This window comes from Dendrobates tinctorius, unplaced genomic scaffold, assembly GCF_039654945.1.
Source record: "Dendrobates tinctorius isolate UK_male_01 unplaced genomic scaffold, ASM3965494v1 ptg000066l, whole genome shotgun sequence".
Taxonomy (NCBI): domain Eukaryota; kingdom Metazoa; phylum Chordata; class Amphibia; order Anura; family Dendrobatidae; genus Dendrobates; species Dendrobates tinctorius.
In genome coordinates this window covers 2,983,359-3,006,223 of record NW_027361734.1, presented here as the reverse complement: position 1 = coordinate 3,006,223, position 22,865 = coordinate 2,983,359, and the positions used below count along the sequence as shown (strand labels likewise).

Here is a 22,865-nt window from a genome sequence, read left to right as displayed (position 1 = left end):
TGCAGCTTCCGGAACCTGCCCCGGAAGTATTAACCAGGGTGAAAGGACCCAGTACGCGTCATCAGGGCGCAGCTTCCGGTCCGTACCCTGTGACTGCCGGGACGCGTGGCTGCAGGCCACCATCTGGTGATGGCGCCACAGACGTCCGACGGACGAGACCTTATCGGGCCCCCTCCTTCAGTGCTTCCAGCTCTTTTGGCGCCGGTCGCAGCAGAGACGGTGCCCTACCCTAATCAACCAGCCCAGATTCCCCCCGTCAAGGACTGGAAACCAACTAATGCGGAGAGAGGCGCCGCCTTTTTTTTTTTTTTTTTTTTTTTTTTTTTTATTCTTGAAGCTTTTTTGTCCTTGAAGGACGGAACCCCTCTCTCATTGGTGCTGTCATGTGTGACAGAAAAGAAAACTTATTTTCCTCTGAACTTATGACCAGCGTCTCCCTACAAATGATTATGGTGGTATGCAGTGTCAGAATCTAATAGCTCTGCCCTTGGAAGGTTGTGGGAAGACTTGCAAGGTGATTTCTTTGCATTTTGCTCAGTAAAGGCTATGTACACAAATTGTTAGATTTTCTTTTTGTTCTAATCTAAAATGAAAAATGAAATAACTTTGCTTCAGGTCTTAATCAAGAAATACTGTTTCTCCTTCGCCTCATTGGGGGACACAGGTACTGTGGGTGTATGCTACTGCCGCCAGGAGGCTGACACTAAGTGGATGAAAAAAAGGTTAGCTCCTCCTCTGCAGTATACACCCTCGCCTCGGAATCAGTTCTTGCTTAGTGTCCTAGGAGGCACACTCGTCTGATCTCTTTTCCAGACTTGTGTTTTTTTTTTTTTTTTTTTTCTTTCTACTTTCCATGAAGATGAGCACCCTATTGAAAGGGTCCGATTTCCCCAAACCAACAACGGGTGAGCACGTGCGAGTGTCGCCTCCACGTATCCTTTCCCGCGACGCGGGACATGATGCCGGACTCGCCCTGACCACCCTAAGGTATCGAAACCCTAGGCTGTACAGAGGCCTACGAATAGTCCGTGCGGCCCCCACTGCACCACCAAGGCTAGACTGCGGTGCTGCAAGGCTGCGGACGGTCCCTCTCTTCATCCCTTGGAAGGAAAGATGGAGCTTGGGTGCCTGCACCGTCCTTGATTTGGATGCAGCCGCCCATCCCCCCCTTAACCTGAGGATCAGCTGGAGCTCCAGGGGTGAGGCGCTGAAGGAGGTGGGCTGGGAGAGCTCCTGAGACCCCCAGGGTTGGCATTCCTCTGGGCGGCAGTAGCTGTCGGGCGCCAGCATGCGCCACCACGGCGGTAGCGCTCAGCAGCGCATATCCTTACCAGGCCTCGGTTTCCTGGTGCTCCCGTCCCCGTCCCCGTGTCCGGGCGGGCGCCGTAAATTTAGTCCCCGGCTTCTGCCGGAACTAGGCCGCAGGCGGAAGTCCCGCCCCCCTGACACGCGTACTTCCGGTGGACCCGCCCCCGGAGCCTCGGGCGGGTGCCGAAAAACTTAGTCCCCGGCTTCAGCCAGCGTTAGGCCTCGAGTGGAAGTTCGGCCCATAGGACGTCACTGGCGGCGCCTTCTCTCCCTGCAGAGCCGCCCACACGCACCTTTTGGAAAAGCGTGCAGCGGTTCGGCAGACTGGACGCCTAAAAGAGATCCAGGACTGGGCACAGGATTGGGGTAAGTGCTACCCCTGAAGGAGAGGCCACCCTCTGTTTTTTTGCCAGAGGCTAAGCAGTGGAACCCTGCAGGCATATCACCTAGCAGGGTCACCATGCCCAGAGCAGCTAAAACGTACACGTTTTCTGTATGCTGCATGTACCTCCTGTCGGTCCGCCTTCCCACAGGAAAAATCTGTGAAATCTGCAAGTCGAAAGTGCCCAGGAGCCCTCCCCTGCGACCGCCCAGATGGGCTCTGTCTCTGTCGCAGTCTACGGCATTACGAGAGCAATCGAGTCCCTTTAAGCCCCAGTTAGGGGCAGGGAGAGTGGCTCGCCTGTCTTAGAGGGGTCCTCCACCTCACAGGAGCCGCGCTCTCACTAGGCAGCCTCGGGGGAATCGAACCCACACAGCGTCTCCCGGTCCTTCCGGTGCCTCGGCATCCAAGAGCTCTGCCTCTTGTTCGCCCTCACCAGTAGGAGAATTGGGATTACGACTCGGATGAGCCCCTTGACTTAATTACTTTGAGTTGCCAGGAAACAATGAACAACCTTATCGAGGCCGTCAACCAGACCCTGGGGATTGACAAATAAATCCACCCTGGCCTCAGGTCACAGGGTGTCATTTAAGTGGGACAAGCAGCCTCGTAGAGTAATTGCCGCTCACCCAGAGTGACGACATAGAGAAAACGCTTGACGTTTGAGGTGGGTGGAATCCCTAACGGTAGATCCACCCGTGTCGCACTTGGCCGCTAAAGCCCTGTTGTCCATACCTAACGGTTCCGCTATTAAGGATCCCACCGACTGTCTCATAGTGGGCCTGGCTCGCTCAGTATTTGAGGCGTCGGGTTCAGCACTTTCTCCCTCGTTCGCGGCAACTTGCGAGTTAAGGCCATGGGCTCTGGGTCTGAATCATTATACAGAGCCTTACAGGGTATGGACCTGCCTGCGAAGATAGCAGATATTGTTAAATTAGGAGGACTTGGCGTGCAGATTTAACCGCCAAAAAGTCCCAAACTTTTTGCCCTTGTCAGAGGGGTGCCATCGGCCATTCTAGGCTGAGTGTGGCTATATTCGCCTGTTTGGTGAAAGGTTGGACCAGCTTATTTCTGACCCCACAGGGGGGCAGAAACAGTTTTCTCCCTCAGATAGAAGGTTAAGCAGCTTTTTTCGTCACCTGATTCAGACACTGTTTTGGTCCTTTCGCAACCCCAGGGGAGCTTCAGCAACCTACTCCAGTTGCAGGTTGCTCCAACTAGGACTCAAGTCTCATATGGAGCCAACCCATTGGGGAGAATGCGATACCAACTTCCCCAGATCAAGGGGATCTAGATCCTGAGGATTTTCGGCCTAATAGCGCGAAGCAAGTGCCGGGCGACACCAGCAGAGTAGGCGGTCGCCTACTCTGGCCTCACCATGTTTAGCTCTCCTTCGTGCACAACACATGGGTAATGGAGCTGGTATCCTCGAGGTACTAGTTAGACTGTGTCAAACAGCCCCCATCGAGTTGCTCCGGAAACACGGTGCTGTCATCCCTGGGCCGAAAAGCGAAAGAGGTCAGGGTTTCTATTCCGACCTGTTCACGGTCCCCAAAGAGACAGGGCTATCAAGCCCATTCTGGTCCTTAAACTTCGGGACAGATTTGTCAGGATCAGGACGGTCCCGGATGACGTTTTTTCACTTGATCATAGCGGCTATAGAACATGGAGGTTTTCTAGCGACATCAAAGATGCGTACCTGTACGTGCTTATTGTCTCTCCACATTTTCAGTTCGCAGCTCTCCCCTTCGGGCTAGCTACCGCCCCTGGAGTGTCCACAGGGGTCAGGGTGGTCGTCATGGCCGTTCTGCACTCCCGGGGCATAATCGTCTTGCCTTGTTTAGATGACATTTTTGATCAAGGGCCCCTCATATCGAGCATGTGAGGAGAGCATCAACATCACGCTAGATACTCTTGTGGCTTAAGGTGGTTGGTCAACCTGGAGAGATCATCCCCGGTCCCAGTTCGAAGGAGTTCCTTTTTAAGGATGATCTTCAGCACCTCCCGAGGATTGGTGATCCTTCCTCAAGACGAGGCCCTAGCTCTTCGGCAAGGAGTCCAGATACTTCACCAGCCAGTCCCTCATACCTTTCGTCTTTGCAAGAGGGTCGTAAAGAAGAGGGTGACAGCAATGGGAGTAATCCCAGTTGTCCAAATCCATCCTCACCCCCTGCAGCACGCCCTCTTGTGATCATGGGACACGAACCCGTTCTCACTCGACCACCAGTGCCAGTTACCCAGGTAGGTCAGACAGGCACTTGGATGGAGGACAGTCAGTTCCTCCTGTCTTCAGGGGAAGCCGTTCTCCCCGGACCAGGGTTTGGTGGTCACAACCGTCGCCGGTTTCCTCGGCTACGGAGCAGTCTTTCTCACCATCGCGAGGGACGGTGGTCGCCGCAAGCGGCATGCATCTCAATCAACTTGTTAAAAATTCAAGCAGCCCGGCTGGCTCCGCAACTTTTTTCAGCATCCTCTAGCAGGCCGCCCCGTCCGGATTCAGGCGGACAACGCCACGGCAGTGGCTAACATAAATCAGCAGGGAAACATCCGCAGCAGAGCAGCCAGGTAAGAAGTGAGGCACATCCCTCACTGGGCCGAGAGGAATCACTCGGTGATCGGCCGTCCACAGAGAGCTGGGCGGCAGGCTTCCTCAGCCAGCTGGGTCTTGTGTCCAGGGAATGGTCACTACTCCCTGAGGTCTTTTTTTCGGTAAGTATCCAGATGTTGGGGATCGCCGGACGTGGAACGGACGGTTTCCGGGGTAGGCGCCAGGGTGGTCGCGTTGGTCGCCTCGGTCCCAGGACCCGCAGGCAAGCGCCGGGAATGCGTTGGTTCTGCCATGGAACCAGTATTCGCCTTCCATACCCATTTTCCCCGCTGCCGCTATTCCCAATGATCATCAAGAGGATCAAGGCAGAAGGAGGTTCCAGTAACGCCTCTGGACCCAGATTGGCCTCGGCGGGCGTAGTACGCAAACCTGGTTGTTGTGAGTTCATTTTCCCCTTCACCATTGAGGTCTGATGAACTCCCTCTTCTGGTGAAGGAAGGTAGTGAGGCTGATTACCAAGCACCTGGGCAGGATGATGATGACTGGGTGATGGGAATTACTGACTGGATATAAGGCAGCCGGCGCCTTTCTGCCTTGCTGGTGATCTTTCTGAGGGATTCTAGGAGACCAGTCTGATTCCTGCTCCTCAAAAGCTAAGTTTTCTGCTCTACTTTTTGCATTTGTGTTTTGGTTTTGTTTTGCATTGTTTTCCTTGATTTCTGCCATTCCCTGCTGGGGTGAGCTGAATTCCTTTTTGCTCTGTCTTCAGAAAATACCTGAGTACTGATATAGTCTTTTTGAAGCCTAGCGTCTGCAGGGCTTTTTTCCCTATCAGCTGTTGGCTCTTGTTTTGATAGGGTTTTGGCGGATTACAGACAGCAGCTTTTCTATCCTGTCCTATCTAGTTAGCTTGGGCCCCATCATTTGCTCAGCCTATCTTTCTATCTGTGTGAGTGTTTTTTCATCTTGCTTCACCGTCATTATATGTTGGAGGCTGCCTATTGCTTTGGGGTCTGCTCTGGGGCAGTTTAGATTTCCCTTTCAGTCTTTAGGCTTTGTAGTTCTCCGGCTGTGATCGAGGGGTCTAGGGCACCGTAGGAACCCCCCACGGCTACTGCTAGTTGTTGTTGATAGGTTCAGGGGTCTGCAATCCGATAGCTGCCAACTTCTCTGGTTTTCTAGACTTAGCTAGTATTTGTGTTTTTGCCTCCTACGGTGACTCATTCATAACAGAATCACCAGCCCTACCGCAGATCCTAGGGTACTCAATAGCAGGAAAGAATTGTAAAAAAAAAAAAAAAAAGTGTGTATATTTTTTCCTCTATAACTCTGAGGCCGTAGGGGGAATTTTTTTTCTCTCAATGGAGATAAAGCAATTGTCTGATCGTGTGCAGCAGCTCGCTGCGAAAGTGCGGGGAGTTTCCGCCTACCTTGCTCATTCACATGCTGCTGAACCAAAGATCCCTACTCCTGATGTTTTTTTTTTGGGATCGGTCTAAATTTTTGAATTTCAAAAATAATTGTAAATTATTTTTTGCCTTGAAGCCCAACTCGTCAGGGACCTCCGCGCAGCAGGTTAAAATTGTCATCTCTTTGCTGCTTGGCGATCCCCAGGATTGGGCGTTTTCTTTGAAACCAGATGATCCTATTCTGACTAATGTGAACGCATTTTTTCAAGCCTTGGGGTTGTTGTATGACGAACCTAATGCTATTGATCAGGCTGAAAAGACCCTGTTGGCATTGAGCCAGGGTCGAGATTCTGCAGAATTGTACTGTCAAAAATTCCGAAAGTGGGCGGTCCTTACTACCTGGAATGATAATGCCTTGGCAGCTCTCTTTCAGAAGGGTTTGTCAAAAGCCGTAAAAGATACTATGGTGTTATTTCCTGTTCCCTCTGGTCTAGACGATTCTATGTCATTAGCCATTCAGGTTGATCGGCGTTTACGTGAACGCAGGCCTGCACGAGAGGTGTTGCCACCTGTTGAACAAATGTCTGAACCTATGCAATGTGATAGAGTTTTGCCCAGGGAGCAACGTCAGGAGTTCAGAAGGCGTAATAAGCTGTGTTTTTTTTGTGGAGATGCCTCGCATATTATTTCTGTCTGTCCTAAACGAGAGAAACGTTTTGCTCACACGTTTTCTGTGGGTGGTGTTCAACCTAAGTTTCTTCTGGCAATTACTCTGATCTGCTCCCTGTCCACATTTTCCGCCAAGGCTTTTGTGGATTCGGGAGCAGCCCTGAACCTAATGGACTTGGATTTTGCTAAACGTTGTGGATTTCCTATGACACCTCTGCGGACGCCTATCCCTTTGAGGGGGATTGATGCTACTCCTTTGGCGAAAAATAAACCTCAGTTTTGGACCCAAGTGGTAATGCGGGTTGCCCCAGACCATCAAGAAAATTGCAGATTTTTGGTGTTGCATAATTTGCATGATACCATTGTTCTGGGGTTTCCCTGGTTGCAAATTCATAATCCAGTTTTGGATTGGAAATCTGTGTCTGTAGTGAGTTGGGGTTGTCGGTGTGCCCTTAGTGAGGCTCCGGTTTTTTCCACCTCTCCTCAGTCGCATGATCTTCCTGACTATTTGGCGGATTTTTATGATGTATTTAGTGAGAATGAGTCTGCGTCTTTGCCTTCTCATAGGAGTTATGACTGTGCAATTGAACTGAGCCCGGGGTGTAAATTTCCCAAGGGTCGGCTCTTCAATTTATCTGTACCCGAGCACGAGGCTATGCGATCCTATATTAAGGAGGCGTTGGAGAAGGGTCATATTAGACCATCCTCTTCACCCTTAGGTGCTGGTTTTTTTTTTCGTGGCCGAAATGGATGGTTCATTAAGGCCTTGTATTGATTATCGTGCCCTCAACAAAATTACTATTAAATATCAGTATCCGTTACCCCTGATTTCAGATCTATTCTCCAGAGTTAAAGGTGCTTGCTGGTTTACCAAGCTTGACCTCAGGGGGGCGTATAATCTTATCCGCATTAAGCATGGGGATGAATGGAAGACGGCGTTTAATACTCCGGAGGGACATTTTGAGTACCTGGTGATGCCTTTTGGGCTCACTAATGCCCCTTCTGTCTTCCAGTGCTTCATGAACGATATTTTCTGAGACTTTGTGGATACATTTTTGATTATCTATCTGGATGATATTTTGATCTTCTCCAAGGATTGGGATTCTCATGTGGAACATGTTCGGACTGTGTTCCGGATCTTGAGGGAGAATTCCCTGTATGTCAAAGGATCAAAATGCCTTTTTGGGGTACAGAGGATTTCTTTTTTGGGATTTATTTTGTCTCCGTCAACTATTGAAATGGACCCGGCCAAGGTACAGGCCATTTATGAGTGGGTTCAGCCAACTTCTTTGAAGGCCCTCCAGAAGTTTTTGGGTTTTGCTAATTTTTATCGGAAATTTATAGCAAAATTTTCTAGTATTGCCAAGCCATTGACTGATCTGACTAAGAAGGGTGCTGATGTGTTGAATTGGTCTCCGGAGGCTGTTTCTTCCTTTCAGGAGCTGAAGCGAAGATTCCCTTCTGCCCCGGTTATGCGGCAACCTGATGTCTCACTTCCGTTCCAGGTAGAGGTGGACGCTTCTGAGATTGGTGCAGGAGATGTTTTGTCCCAAAAGGATCCTGTAACATCTAAAATGAATCCCTGTGCTTTCTTTTCACGAAAGTTCACTCCATCTGAACGTAACTATGATGTGGGGAATCGGGAACTGTTAGCCATGAAATGGGCATTTGAGGAGTGGAGGCATTGGTTGGAGGGAGCTAAACATCAAGTCGTGGTCCTCACTGACCACAAGAATTTGATTTTCCTGGAGTCGGCCAAACGCTTGAACCCTAGACAGGCTAGGTGGGCCTTGTTTTTTACACGTTTTGATTTTGTGGTCTCTTTTCTTCCTGGCACTAAGAATGTCAAGGCTGACGCTCTCTCTAGGAGCTTCTTTGCTGATTCTCCTGTGGTGATCAAGCCTGCTACCATCTTAGGCGAAGGGGTAGTTCTTTCTGCCATCTCGTCCAATTTGAGACGTGCTCTGGAAGAGTTCCAGGAGGACAAACCTGAGCGTTGTCCCAGTGGAAAGTTGTATGTTCCTGACCAGTGGAAGAAGAGAGTGATGTCTGAAGTTCATTGCTCTGCATTGGCTGGTCATCCAGGTATTTTTGGTACTAGAGATCTGGTGAGTCGGTCTTTTTGGTGGCCCGCCTTGTCTCGTGATGTCAGGAATTTTGTGCAGTCCTGTGGGACTTGCTCCCGGTCTAAACCTTGTTCTCGCTCTAGTTGGTTGTTGATGCCTTTGCCGGTTCTCAGGAGGCCATGGACCCATATTTCAATGGATTTCATCTCTGATATGCCTGTCTCTCAGAGGATGACTGTTATTTGGGTGATTTGTGATAGGTTCTCTAAGATGGTTCATCTTGTACCACTCCCTAAGTTGCCATCTTCCTCTGAGTTGGTGCCCCTGTTTTTGCAACAGGTGGTTCGCTTGCACGGGATTCCTGAGAACATTGTATCTGACAGAGGATCAGTTTGTGTCTAGATTTTGGAGGACTTTCTGTTCCAAGCTGGGAATTGAGTTGTCCTTCTCCTCTGCTTTTCACCCTCAGACCAATGGGCAGACGGAGAGAACAAACCAGACCTTGGAGTCGTATTTGAGATGTTTTATTTCCGCTGATCAGGATGATTGGGTTTCATTTTTGCCCTTGGCCGAATTTGCTTTAAATAATAGAGCTAGTTCTGCCACTTTGATGTCACCTTTTTTTGTAACTTTGGTTTTCATCCTCGATTTTCTTCAGGGCAGGTAGAGCCTTCTGCCTGCCCAGGTATTTACACTGTGGTGGAGAGAATGTACCAGATCTGGGACCAAGTGGTGGATAAGTTATCTCTCTCCCAGGAAAAGGCCCAGCGGTTTTCCAACCGACATAGGACCATTGGTCCCCAGTTTAAGGTTGGTGATATGGTTTGGTTATCATAAAAAAATAAGCCTAGATTCATTGGACCTTACAAGATTTTGGAGATTATTAATCCGGTCTCTTTTCGTTTGGCTCTTCCTGTTACATTTAAAATCCATAATGTGTTTCATAAGTCCTTGTTGAAGAGGTTTGTTGAACCAGTAGTTCCTGTGGTGGCACCTCCGGACCCTGTATTGGTTGAAGGTAACATGGAATATGAGGTAGAGAAGATACTGGATTCCCGTCTGGCTAGACGGAGACTCCAGTATTTGGTTAAGTGGAAGGGTTATGGTCAGGAGGATAATTCCTGGGTCTCTGCCTCTGATATTCATGCCAAAAGCTTGGTGCGTGCCTTTCATCGAGCTCACCCTGATCGCCCTGGTGGCGTGGATGAGGGTCCGGTGACCCCTCCTCAAGGGGGAGGTACTGTTGTGAGTTCATTTTCCCCTTCACCATTGAGGTCTGATGAACTCCCTCTTCTGGTGAAGGAAGGTAGTGATGCTGATTACCAAGCACCTGGGCAGGATGATGATGACTGGGTGATGGGAATTACTGAATGGATATAAGGCAGCGGACGCCCTTCTGCCTTGCTGGTGATCTTGCTGAGGGATTCTAGGAGACCAGTCTGATTTCTGCTCCTCAAAAGCTAAGTTTTCTGCTCTACTTTTTGCATTTGTGTTTTGGTTTTGTTTTGCATTGTTTTCCTTGATTTCTGCCATTCCCTGCTGGGGTGAGCTGAATTCCTTTTTGCTCTGTCTTCAGAAAATACCTGAGTACTGATATAGTCTTTTTGAAGCCTAGCGTCTTCAGGGCTTTTTTCCCTATCAGCTGTTGGCTCTTGTTTTGATAGGGTTTTGGCGGATTACAGACAGCAGCTTTTCTATCCTGTCCTATCTAGTTAGCTTGGGCCCCATCATTTGCTCAGCCTATCTTTCTATCTGTGTGAGTGATTTTTCATCTTGCTTCACTGTCATTATAAAGTGGGGAAAAAAAGTATTTAGTCAGTCAGCAATAGTGCAAGTTCCACCACTTAAAAAGATGAGAGGCGTCTGTAATTTACATCATAGGTAGACCTCAACTATGGGAGACAAACTGAGAAAAAAAAATCCAGAAAATCACATTGTCTGTTTTTTTTTTCATTTAATTTGCATATTATGGTGGAAAATAAGTATTTGGTCAGAAACAAGCAATCAAGATTTCTGGCTCTCACAGACCTGTAACTTCTTCTTTAAGAGTCTCCTCTTTCCTCCACTCATTACCTGTAGTAATGGCACCTGTTTAAACTTGTTATCAGTATAAAAAGACACCTGTGCACACCCTCAAACAGTCTGACTCCAAACTCCACTATGGTGAAGACCAAAGAGCTGTCAAAGGACACCAGAAAAAAAAATTGTAGCCCTGCACCAGGCTGGGAAGACTGAATCTGCAATAGCCAACCAGCTTGGAGTGAAGAAATCAACTGTGGGAGCAATAATTAGAAAATGGAAGACATACAAGACCTCTGATAATCTCCCTCGATCTGGTGCTCCACGCAAAATCCCACCCCGTGGGGTCAGAATGATCACAAGAACGGTGAGCAAAAATCCCAGAACCACGCGGGGGGACCTAGTGAATGAACTGCAGAGAGCTGGGACCAATGTAACAAGGCCTACCATAAGTAACACACTACGCCACCATGGACTCAGATCCTGCAGTGCCAGACGTGTCCCACTGCTTAAGCCTGTACATGTCCGGGCCCGTCTGAAGTTTGCTAGAGAGCAATTTGGATGATCCAGAGGAGTTTTGGGAGAATGTCCTATGGTCTGATGAAACCAAACTGGAACTGTTTGGTAGAAACACAACTTGTCGTGTTTGGAGGAAAAAGAATACTGAGTTGCATCCATCAAACACCATACCTACTGTAAAGCATGGTGGTGGAAACATCATGCTTTGGGGCTGTTTCTCTGCAGAGGGGCCAGGACGACTGATCCGGGTACATGAAAGAATGAATGGGGCCATGTATCGTGAGATTTTGAGTGCAAACCTCCTTCCATCAGCAAGGGCATTGAAGATGAAACGTGGCTGGGTCTTTCAACATGACAATGATCCAAAGCACACCGCCAGGGCAACGAAGGAGTGGCTTCGTAATAAGCATTTCAAAGTCCTGGAGTGGCCTAGCCAGTCTCCAGATCTCAACCCTATAGAAAACCTTTGGAGGGAGTTGAAAGTCCGTGTTGCCAAGCGAAAAGCCAAAAAAATCACTGCTCTAGAGGAGATCTGCATGGAGGAATGGGCCAACATACCAACAACAGTGTGTGGCAACCTTGTGAAGACTTACAGAAAACGTTTGACCTCTGTCATTGCCAACAAAGGATATATCACAAAGTATTGAGATGAAATTTTGTTTCTGACCAAATACTTATTTTCCACCATAATATGCAAATAAAATGAAAAAAACAGACAATGTGATTTTCTGGATTTTTTTTTCTCAGTTTGTCTCCCATAGTTGAGGTCTACCTATGATGTAAATTACAGACGCCTCTCATATTTTTAAGTGGTGGAACTTGCACTATTGCTGACTGACTAAATACTTTTTTTCCCCACTGTATGTTGGGGGCTGTCTATTGCTTTGGGGTCTGCTCTGGGGAAGTTTAGATTTCCCTTTAAGTCTTTAGTCTATGTAGTTCTCCGGCTGTGATCGAGGGCTGCTAGTTGTTGTTGATAGGTTCAGGGGTCTGCAATCCGATAGCTGCCAACTTCTCTGGTTTTCTGGACTTAGCTAGTATTTCTGTTTTTGCCTCCTACGGTGACTCATTCATAACACCTGGTGCAGCTACTCGCTGACATTCCCTGGCGACTGCCAGGGCGCCCAGACCTACCTTTTCAGGTCCCGAGCTACCACCCGAATCCAGGGGCCCTAGGTTTGACGGCTTAGCCGTTGAATCTTGGTTTCTGGCCCAGGCTGAGTTCGGATGCAATGTGGTCACTACAATGGTTAGTACCCAGAAGCCCGCCTCAGTACATATTTTCCACCACACCTGGAGGATTGTCTCTTCATGATGTTAGGACCACGGTCGTTCTCCATTGGGATTCTATATTCCCAACATTTTGGCGTTTTTTCTTTTTTCCCAGTCCGGCATGGACTCTGGGTTAGCTCCAAGTTCCCTTAGGAGACTAATGTCTGCCTTATCCGTCCTGTTTCAGCACAGAATCGCTACCAATCTGCAGGTATGGACCTTCAACCAGAGGGCCTCACACTTGGTATCCCTCTATAGGACCCCTCAGGACAACTGGGACCTTAACCTGGTCCTAGGCGTTTACAGGAAACTACATCCAAGCCACTACAATTGGCATCTTTGACATATATCCCCTGGAAGGTGGTATTCCTCGTGGTGATGACATCAATCAGGCGGGTCCCGGGGCTGGGAGCTCGATCTTGCCGAGCTCCGTTCCTGATATCTCGCAAGGAGAAGGTGGTTCGGAGGCCAGCTCCCCCTTTTTTCTACAGAAGGTTGTTTCCTCATTTCGTCTTAATGAGGATATTGCCTTGCCCTCCTTTTTTCCCGGCACCACTGTACCGGGTGGAAAAGGCTCTGCATGCGTTAGACCTGGGGAGAACTCCCAGGAGGTATGTGTCACGGACGGCATCCTTTCGTCAGACAGACATGCGGTTCGTGCTCCCTGAAGGTCGCAGGAAGGGACTTGCTGCCTCAGGAGCGACCATAGCCGAGTGGATTCGCCTGGTAATTCAGGAATCCTACCGCACCGGAGGCGCAGCTATACCAGCAGAGATCAGAGAGCACTCGACTCGAACAATGGGCGCCTCGCGGCTTTTTGCGGCACCAGCCATCGGCGGAGCAGGTAGGCAAGGCGGCAACCTGGTTCAGCTGGCACACATTCTTCAAACATTACAAATGTCTATACGCTGGCTTCAGCACAAGCAGCCTGGGTAAAAGGACTCTCCAAGCAGTGGCGCACCCTTACACAGTAGGTGCGTGTAGCTTGGACCGGTGAATTAACTCCCACCCAGGGACTGCTTTGGGATGTCCCACAGTACCTGTGTCCCCCAATGAGGCGAAGGAGAAACAGGGATTGTTGTGATAAACTCACCGTAAAATCCTTTTCTCCGAGACGCTCATTGGGGGACACAGCACCCACCCTGTTAACCAATTGGCTCCTTTTTTTTTGCTTATTAATAGGTATTTATGATACCAGGTGGGTTTTCTAGACATGTTGTTACCTACATTGAGGCTGATTTTGTCTTGTAGATCTCCTACTGCTTTTGCACCGAACTGATTTCGCCTGCAATCGAGGCGAAGGTATAAACTGCGGAGGAGGAGCTAACCTTTTTTTCATCCACTTAGTGTCAGCCTCGTGGCGGCAGTAGCATACACCCACAGTACCTGTGTCCCCCAATGAGCATCTCGGAGAAAAGGATGAGTGTTTATCACAAAAATCCCTGTTTTATTTCTACAGCGCCTGTGCAGACTGTATATCTCTCTCATATTAGCAAACAGCAAAAAAAATTATTGGTATTGTAAGCCTGCAAACCCATATTTTCTTCCATATGTCAATATGGGTAGACGAGGATAGGCGACGGTTTAAGGTGCGCCACTGCAATATAGATTTGGGATGTTAGCTAAAACCTTTAGGTAATGTGCACATGTGATTTTGTGCATTTTTGCCGCAGTTTTTCTGGCCAGATTTGTGACAAAACCTGAAGCAAAACCTGATGACAGCAAAGTGAATGAGAAACCTGATGTGTCATACACATGGTGAGTGTTTTTGACTTGCAGATTTGGTGCAGAAAATAAACTGCCGAGTGTCAATTCTCTGCGTTTTTGTTCTGCGTTTTTCACCATTAACTTTCACTCAAATCAATCAGAAACGTCATGGCAAATGCGCACGTTTTTGCAGCTGCGTATTTCTGCTAAAGGGCCTGTCACACTAAGCGATATCGCTAGCAATATCGCTATAACGTCACTGGTTTTTGTGACGTTATAGCGATATTGCTAGCGATATCGCTATGTGTGATACTTACCTCCGACCGCTCCCCCACTGGTTATCGCTGATCGGGCGAGAACGTCCTGGACCGTTTCTCGTCGTCAGCTTCCTGCTGGGCTTCCTGTGGCGCCGACTAGCGACGGGAGGACGTCAGGATCGCCTAGTCTGACAGGTAAGTAATGACCCCCGACCGCTGCTATGTCGCTGGTGAGATCTGCCTGTGTGGGAGCTCACTAGCGACCACTTAGCGATGCACCAGTGATCCTGACCGCGTCATATCGCTGGTCGGGATCGCTGGTGCTTCGCTAAGTGTGACCGTACCTTAAGAGATGCCGAAATGGTGCGGAAATTTTACTTGTGTGCACATACCTTTATTTGCATATCATAATTACATGGAATTACTAAATTTGGGAAAAAAACATGATAAAACTGTGGCATGCAGTGACCCCAAATGTATATTTTGGGGTCTAACCTGGGGTCTTTATTTATACTAGAATCTATTCTGGGGTGTGTATTTTTTTTTGGGGGGGGGAATGTTTTGTAATCTGTATTTATTGAACGGGTCTTTAGTCTGTGGTTTAAGGGATCTTTACACATAGCGAGATCGCTAGCGATATCGCTAAAGTGTCACCGATTTTGTGACGCAGCAGCGATATTGCTAGCGATATCGCCATGTGTGATACTTACCTCCAACTGGCTCCCCCGCTGTCTGTCGCTGATCGCGCAGCTCCATTTCTCGTCGGGCGCTTCCTGCTGGCGCCGGCGAGCGACGTGTGGACGCAGGCGGGAGGACGTCATCATCGCCGCATCTGAAAGGTAAGTAACGACCGCTGCTGCGTCGCTGTGAGATCTGCCTGTTTGGCAGCTCACTAGCGACCATTTAGCGATGCACCAGCGATCCTGACCGGGTCATATCGTTGTCGGGATCGCTGGTGCATCGCTAAATGTAAAGGGGCCTTCAGTCTAAGGTGTGAATTTATATATGTCTTTGGGTTTATTCTGGAGTCCTTATTTACTAATGGGTCTATAATCTGTATTGTAATCTGAGATATATATGTATGTGTGTACATTTTAGATTCCATATTTAATTAGAAAAACCGAGTACGGAGATTGTATTTATTCATTGTCTCTGGTATATGTACTTACTCTGGTATCTTTTGTTACTTTGCGGTTTTGTCTGATATCTCTATTTATTTTAGGGTCTTGTCTGAGTCTGTATTTTGTGAAGCAGTTTGTGGTTATGTTAGAATATGTTATTTTTCTGGTTGTTGGGTTGAAGAGCGCCAGTCATTTCTAATAAGGTCATCTGTCATTTAGAGACTTTATCTATTCTTTTCTGTAGTCTAGCCTTAAGTCACAATGTCCCTGTGGCTGTTTTCACCAGTCACATTGCTATAAGATCTTACTGGTTCCCAAGTCTTATGATTTCTATTGTTATTGACCGTTCTGCATTGCTGCAAATCCTATTGCCACAGCGGAGGATTTTCTCTTGTAAGCATTGACCTCTGTGCACTTACTATTGCTGCTGCTTTATAAAAATTACCTGCTGACAAATTTCCTATTACAAGTTGCTTTGATGTAATGTTACATGATTAATATTCTTTAAATAGATGAATATCATGTATTGGCAAGATTGGTATTAATACTGAAGGTTGTCTAAGACCCCTTTCTTGTAACTTGTATGATATAATACTTTTTCTTCTGAACACTGTTTCTGATTATACATAATATGGTGAGAGACATGCTTACACTTAACCACTTTCTAAATCCTTGGGAGTTAAAGAGGTTGTCCAGACATACAGTAAGTATTGACAACCTATATAAAACATAGGTCATGAAAATCAGATCGGCAGTGATCCGACACTCGGCACTCTCACTGATCAGTTATTTGCTCCGCTGGTGGCTGGGTGCAAACACTTTGAAGGGAGCTTGCAGAGCACAGCTCCATTCAAAGTGGAGCAGCCTTAAGGCCCCGTCACACACAGCGATCTCGCTAGCGAGATAGCTGATTTTGTGACACATCAGCGATCTCGCCAGCGAGATCGCTGTGTGTGACGGAGATCAGCGACCGGCCCCCTTGCCGGTTATCGCTGATCGTGCTTGAGCGGCCTGGGCCGTTTTTCGATCGCTGGTCTCTCGCTGCCCAGCGTGCATCGCTGTGTGTGACAGCGAGAGACCAGCGATCAGCAACATTGCTAATGTAAACGTCGGGTACGCCGGTTTCCAAGGTAAACAGCGGGTATCCAGGAGTCGCGCAGCTCCTGGATACCCGACGTTTACATTAGAAACCAGCGTCGCTGGTCCTGATCGCTGGGGCTGTCTATGTGACCGCTCACCAGCGATCAGCCTAACGATGTTCCAGCGATCCCATCATGTCGGATCGTTGGTGAGATCGCTGGGACATCGTTTAGTGTGACGGGGCCTTTAGCCATGTGCTGCAGAACAGCTCCTATTCTTTTGAATGGAAACTGTGCTGCAGTAGACTGTAACGGCCGGCAGTGGCTATTACACTTTGAATTGATTCTTTCAAAGTGTTTGTGTCTGGCCGATATCGGAGCACATAAGAACTGATCAATGGAGATGCCAGGTGTTGGACCCCCATCAATTTGGTTTTAATGAACTATCCTACAGACTGGTCATCAATATTTATGCCTGGACAACCCCTGTAAGCGTATGTTGACGTGCTGCGTTTTTAATAATAGGGGAGAAGTGTGTGAACATAATATGTAAATTGGCTATTGTGAAGGATACATGAATGTTACCAGAAATTAAAAGTTGCTAAAGTATGTATTAATGCAAGTCCAACCTTTTAGAAATAACCTTTTTGATTAGTGGCCAAAGAATGGTATGTCAGTGATAAGCGGTCATAGAGGAGCGCTTAGGAAGCAACCCAGGGGCAGACAAAAATGTCAGGTCTCCACCGCAGCTCCAGCCGAAAACCTCCAATGGAGGATAGGAGCAATGAGAAAATGGAAACGGTCTTAGGAGCGCAGGAAAGAGACTCAGACAAGAGATGGGGTTAAACCACAACCCGTTTCGACGGAGGATCCGTCTTCATCCGTCTGCACTTGAATACTGACATATAAGACTTAACTTGCATAACTGCTGCTCCACTGCAAGCATAATATACACCTGGTACGCGCACAGCATTTCCACCCACACGCCAGAATACTTTAATCAATACATGGGGTGTACTGTCCCCAACTTTACCTTGCCAGTATTCATCAAGTGCAGGGGTACTTTGTCCATTCTGGTAGGGATTGTCTAGCTTTATTAACAATAAAGAAATGGTTCATTTGATTCTAAACTGCTTCATATTAACCTGTTATAATCTTATTTCCATCAGGCTTCTTCTGGAACTTCTGGAGCTTCTGTTTGATAAGTTTAATGCAGTGGCCTCTGCTCATTCTGTAGTTCTGGGATATCTGCAGGAGTCTGTGACGTCTCCTACAAGTCAAGATGGTGACACGAAATTGTATGACATGGCTGAGGTCTGGGTGAAGATTCAAACCGTTATCCAGGTAAAATTTTAGATAAGAGCTCATGTTCACTTAGATGTTAATGTACCTTCATAGATATTCTGGTAGGGTAGGGTAACAACCGACATGTTTATTCTGATTTAAGAAGTTCTTTCCAATATAGCAAGCTATTCCCTATCATGAGAAATGCAGAAATCTCAAAAACAGGGCTATGCAAAGTCCCTTCTCGAATGAAGTGAGTGGGCACATGCTCGGCCTCTGCTCAATTCCTTGTCTGTGGGCTTGCAGGAAATGGCAGAGCACTGAACTTGGCTTTCTCAGTCAGTTCCATAGTCATGGATTGGAGCGGAGACCCAGAATGCGCCCTACCACTCCATGCATGATGAGACTGTCATGATCCCAGTGCAGGTTTTTGAGCTGCATGTCAGGGGGTTAATGTCTGGAGCTCAGTGCAGGTTTTGACCTGCACACCTGGGGTTAATGATTGTGGCCTCTGTTAGGTTCTGGGAGAGCTTCTTAAACCCCTGGGAAGCTCCAATCCCTGCCAGTTATACTTTTGCCTTTTGGCCGAATGTGGTGACCTCTGTGTGCCTGTGCCTGTTCGTTGTTATAGCTTGTTTATATGGTTCTGACCCGGTTCTGTTCCCCGTTGTGAGTTTGCCTGTTGATTCTGTGCTGCGCTACCCTCTCTGTGTGTGACTCATTGTCTGTGATCTGACTACTCTCTGCTCGCCCCTCTTGTACCTTGCAGCTATCTCTGTGTATGACTCATTGGCTACGTCCTGACTATCCTCCCTATCTATGCCCCTTGGTAACTTTGTCTCGCAGTTACCCTGCTAGGAGTTCTCTTGCAGCTCCTAGCTCTCTGGAGTTTAGGCCACGCCCCTAGTAGTCACGTGCTTCAGGTCCTGCTGTTCTGAAGTACGCACCTACTCGCCTGCTGCCCGCTCCACAGGTATCTTTGAGCACAGTTCGCTTTACTCAGGACACACGCACTGGTTCAGTGCGGTGTTAATGACAGAGACATTGCAGAGCTGTGCTCTTGCGTTTACAGATCCTTGATCAGCAAGTTATTCCCTATACCTAAGACTTGCTATTCTAGTACTAACTCAGTAGTGGAGTTTGTCTGAGATAGGCTAAAGGGGGCAAATTGCGTAAATTGTCCTAAGAACCACAAATTACCTAATGAATTTCATGCCACTTCAGCTCCACCACTTTGGTTTTGGCGCAAAGACGTGATCAGACCGGAGAGGAGCATCTGTACTACAGCGGAGGAGTAGTAGGGGAATTGTCAGCTATGTAATGGTACTTTTGTTATTTCATGTTATTTACGCCCCTTGACCCAATTTTTCTCCATCACAGTGAAGAAACCCTATTTTATTTTTTTGAAAGGAAAAACAATGGATTATCCATCTAATGAAAATCTTTTCATTACTCAGTTTAAATAGCCTCATTTTTAGTAGGATTGATCTTTCTTACTTTCCATAAAATGTCATGGAGTCAATATGTCAGTGTGTTATTACATCTGTGTAGTAATGCTTTCTCCTTGTGCAAAGAAAGCATTAGCCCCGTAATTGTTTAACAGCCATGAAGAAAGAGAGGAGGCGAGACCAGAGTGTCTATGTAACTTGTATACACGAATGATGAAAGATCTGCTCTTCTTATCGTGGAAAATGACAGATTGTGTGTAATTTTCTTTTTCAACATACAGTATGTAGGATAGTACAGGTCTTGAGCACAAACTTCTGTGTACCATATTGCATCCATAACCGTACTCTCAAAATACAAAACGTTCAACAGCTTGTTAATTTGCCGAGATATTTATTTTTAATTTTCCTGAATCAGAATGAACTGAAGAATAAGTTAAATGGCAAGAAGGCGGTAGAGGTAGTGTCTCTTATATAGGACACCTCTTTTGTTAGTTCTCAATCTGATTACCACAGGATAACCCCTAAATAACGTTTTCAATCCTGAAAAATTAATGCCATTTTGAGGGGAATCATTGTGTTTTATAATAGTTAGAGCTTAAAAGGAACCTGTGAACAGATTTGTGATGCCCGAACCACGAGCAGCATGAAGCCGATATCGGTAGCACAATTGTAGCCACAAATGTTTAAGGCTGTGTGCCCACGTAGCGTTTTTAAACGTGCGATTTTGCCGCGGAAACGCTTAAAATAAGCGTTCCATGCATTTGTAATAGAAAACGCACATGTTGTGCCAATGGTGCGTTTTTTACCGCTGCGGAATCGCTTAGCGGTAAAAAACGCAGCATGTTCATTAATTTTGCGGAATCGCCCGCAATTCCGCATACCATCAATTATATGGGCAAAAACGCATGGGAAAACGCATGTCAAAACACTTGACAAAAACGCGTGTCAAAAAGCGCATGCATTTTCCCTGGCAAGGGCATCCGTTTCTGCTCAGGAAAAAATCGCTTGAAAAACGCGACGTGGGCACATTGCCTTAGGCTATGTGCCCACGTAGCGTTTTAAAACGCTCACTAAAAACCGGACTCCTTCCCAGAAATCGCGCGTTTTTTTCCGCGCGATTTCACCGTGATTTTACCGCGATTATGATCGCGATTTTGCCGCGATTTTCGCCTATGCGGCATCAATAGTAAAAGATAGGATGTTAAAATGTTAAAAAAAAATAAAAAAATCGGGGTATATTTACCTTCCGGCATCCCGCGCTGCATTCCCGGGCCACAGCGTTCCCAGTAATGCCTTGCAAGACCTGTGATGACGTAGTCTCGCGTTGCTATAGCGATCTCGCGAGACCGCTAGAGTCACGCGAGACTACGTCATCATAGGACCTTGCCGCAAGGCATTACTGGGAACGCTTAGGCCGGGAATGCAGCGCGGGACACCGGAAGGTAAATATACCCCGATTTTTTATTTTTCATTCTTTTTTTTACAGGGGTATGGTACCCATTGCCTGGAGGACAGTCTCCTCACCTCCACACCGTGGGTACCAACCGCACATGAGACGCTTAACTTCCCGCATGGTGGGCATAGCCACATGCGGGAAGTCAGCGATTCTCATGCATTCCTATGGGTGCGGAATCGCGGCAATTCTTTGCGATTCCGCACGAAAGAATGAGCATGCTGCGATTTTTAGCACAGCATGTGCGGAATGCCATAGGAATGCATGGGGGGCGTTCTGTACACGATTTTTAACCGTTTTCGCGCCGAAAATCGCGGCAAAAACGCTTAAAAATCGCTACGTGGGCACACAGCCTTAATGTGAAATGCTACAGCGTTTTATAGTAAAATATACTTTGAAAAGGTAGCCAGAGGTTATATGTCTCGAATCACTAGTCCGAGGCAAGTCCCTCGCTAAAGGTGACTGACAGATCTTTACTTACGAGTATGTACAAATGTAAAGTGATAGAACACCAAACACAGGTAGTCTGATCTGCTGGATAAATTGGGGTACGTGAGGGATATAGGCATAGTCTGATCTTTTTAAGGGTAGTTAAACCCACTGAGAAATCAGGATTTTATAGCTGCTGCAGTACTTTCAGGTTGGGAGATTCTGCTGCTTAAAGAAAGTAGGAAGAGGATGGGAGTGGTTTTATTTTTCTATGTGTTTCGAAGTTGGACCAACTGAAGGTGTTTTGTACAGGTACAACATCTAAAAAAGGGTGGAAAGCCACTGCTGATGCCCCGTAGCTGGAGGAAAAGGCTCCTCCAGATGTATAATGGCAAAAATGGAAACTTGCCCTGCTGGAATGAAGAGCCTTGGGATTGGGTTTTTATTAATACCAACGTATTTCTGAGTGCCTTTCTCAAAGTATAAAAATGCATGATCAACCATTACCACGTGTTCTGGATTCCATTATTTTACCACAGCAGCGCAGACTACCACTACCATCCTCTTTGCACTATATATAAATATTGGGAAGGATCAGGGCAGGGAAAGACGGCCCGGCATCTGCCTAGCACTACTGGGCTGAGTCCCTGCCCAGTTTTTCAAAGTAAAGTTTTCACCTCAACGTCGCTAGTCCGTTTCCCAATAATGCGCCTGTGAAATCTGGCGTTGGGTCCCCGTTAAGAAAGCTCAGCAAACACTGGTTAATACATTATGATTAATTTTGTTCCATGATCTAATTTGCTGCCTCTGGTTTAATTTCTGGTTTGTTTGCATTTTTTACCTTTTTTTTTTTTTTTTTGTAAATCTTCAAATTTAATGTGAAGCGAATAGGAAAAAAGAAAAAGTTCTACATTCCAGATTAACATATACTCTGCTCCCTCTGCCAGCTAGTTGTCAGAATCAATTGATTTCAGTAGAACTGCATTTTTCAGTTCTTTCGATCCGCAGAACCAAATTGCTGTTAGCAGCACTTGCCGTTGTGTTATTAGAGTAAAATCGCTTAGTGTAACACTTTGCTAAGTTGGAAAAATTATCTTCTTGCATGATTTCATTGGGAAACATGGTCAGTAATGTTAATGCAACCTCCACTGCAGGAAAGGCCTTTTAATTTGGGACAGGTTAATGCTTTGCTCTGTTTTATCACTAAGCGTGGCAGTAACGGTTTCTGTAAATGTTTTCCTTTTTTAATTAAACCCTAATTTAGTTAGAACTGTGTTCCGATGTTCTTAATTAAAGTGATTACTTTTTTTCCTCAAGTAATGCACATCGAATACAAATTGCAGGATGTTTTTCAGACCAGCCCAGGTTGTCATTTTTATTATATGCAGCCTCCTTATTCAATTTCTTTCTGAAGATAATTGGCTTTAATGTACTCACCGCAGCACAAATCAAGCTTTCTCTGTTATTTATTGCAACAGCATTGGCGCTGCTTCTTCCTTAGCTTCCATGTTTGGAAAGCATGAGTATAAAAATATACTGCGCCAAAGAATGGTTATGATTTAAAACAGCAGGAACACCTAGGAAACAGATGTCAGGTACTCCTCATTCTCTTTAAATTCATCATTGCACTTCTGTAATGAAATACTAGAGCCTTTCTCCATGTTGGTGGCTTGAATCTTGCCTTCTAAATTAATAGAAAAGCCGCCTTTCTTCTGGGCACAGACATTTAACTACTGTCAGAATGAAAGCTTGAGTATGAAGGCTGATCATATTTAATTTACCAGAAGAGCAAATGGCAAAATTATTCATTCTAGTAGTTTTCGTTCGTGATTGAGAACGCAGACAGATGTTAGTAACTACACTTGTTGATGACCACCTTTTGAAGAGAGATGTAA

The 22,865-nt window shown here is 46.8% G+C and overlaps 1 protein-coding gene across 3 annotated transcripts in view; it reads left to right on the top strand.

The window, feature by feature from the left end:
- EXOC4 (exocyst complex component 4) overlaps positions 1-22,865 on the top strand; it is a 685,438-nt gene that overhangs the window by 112,213 nt on the left and 550,360 nt on the right. For all 3 annotated transcript variants that reach the window (XR_012233307.1, XM_073580982.1, XM_073580983.1), the window contains exon 7: positions 17,526-17,700. Coding sequence is in view for 2 of the 3 variants with exons in the window: in XM_073580982.1 (XP_073437083.1) it covers positions 17,526-17,700 (175 nt within the window). In the remaining variant the exon portion in view is untranslated. The remainder of the gene's footprint in view (positions 1-17,525; positions 17,701-22,865) is intronic.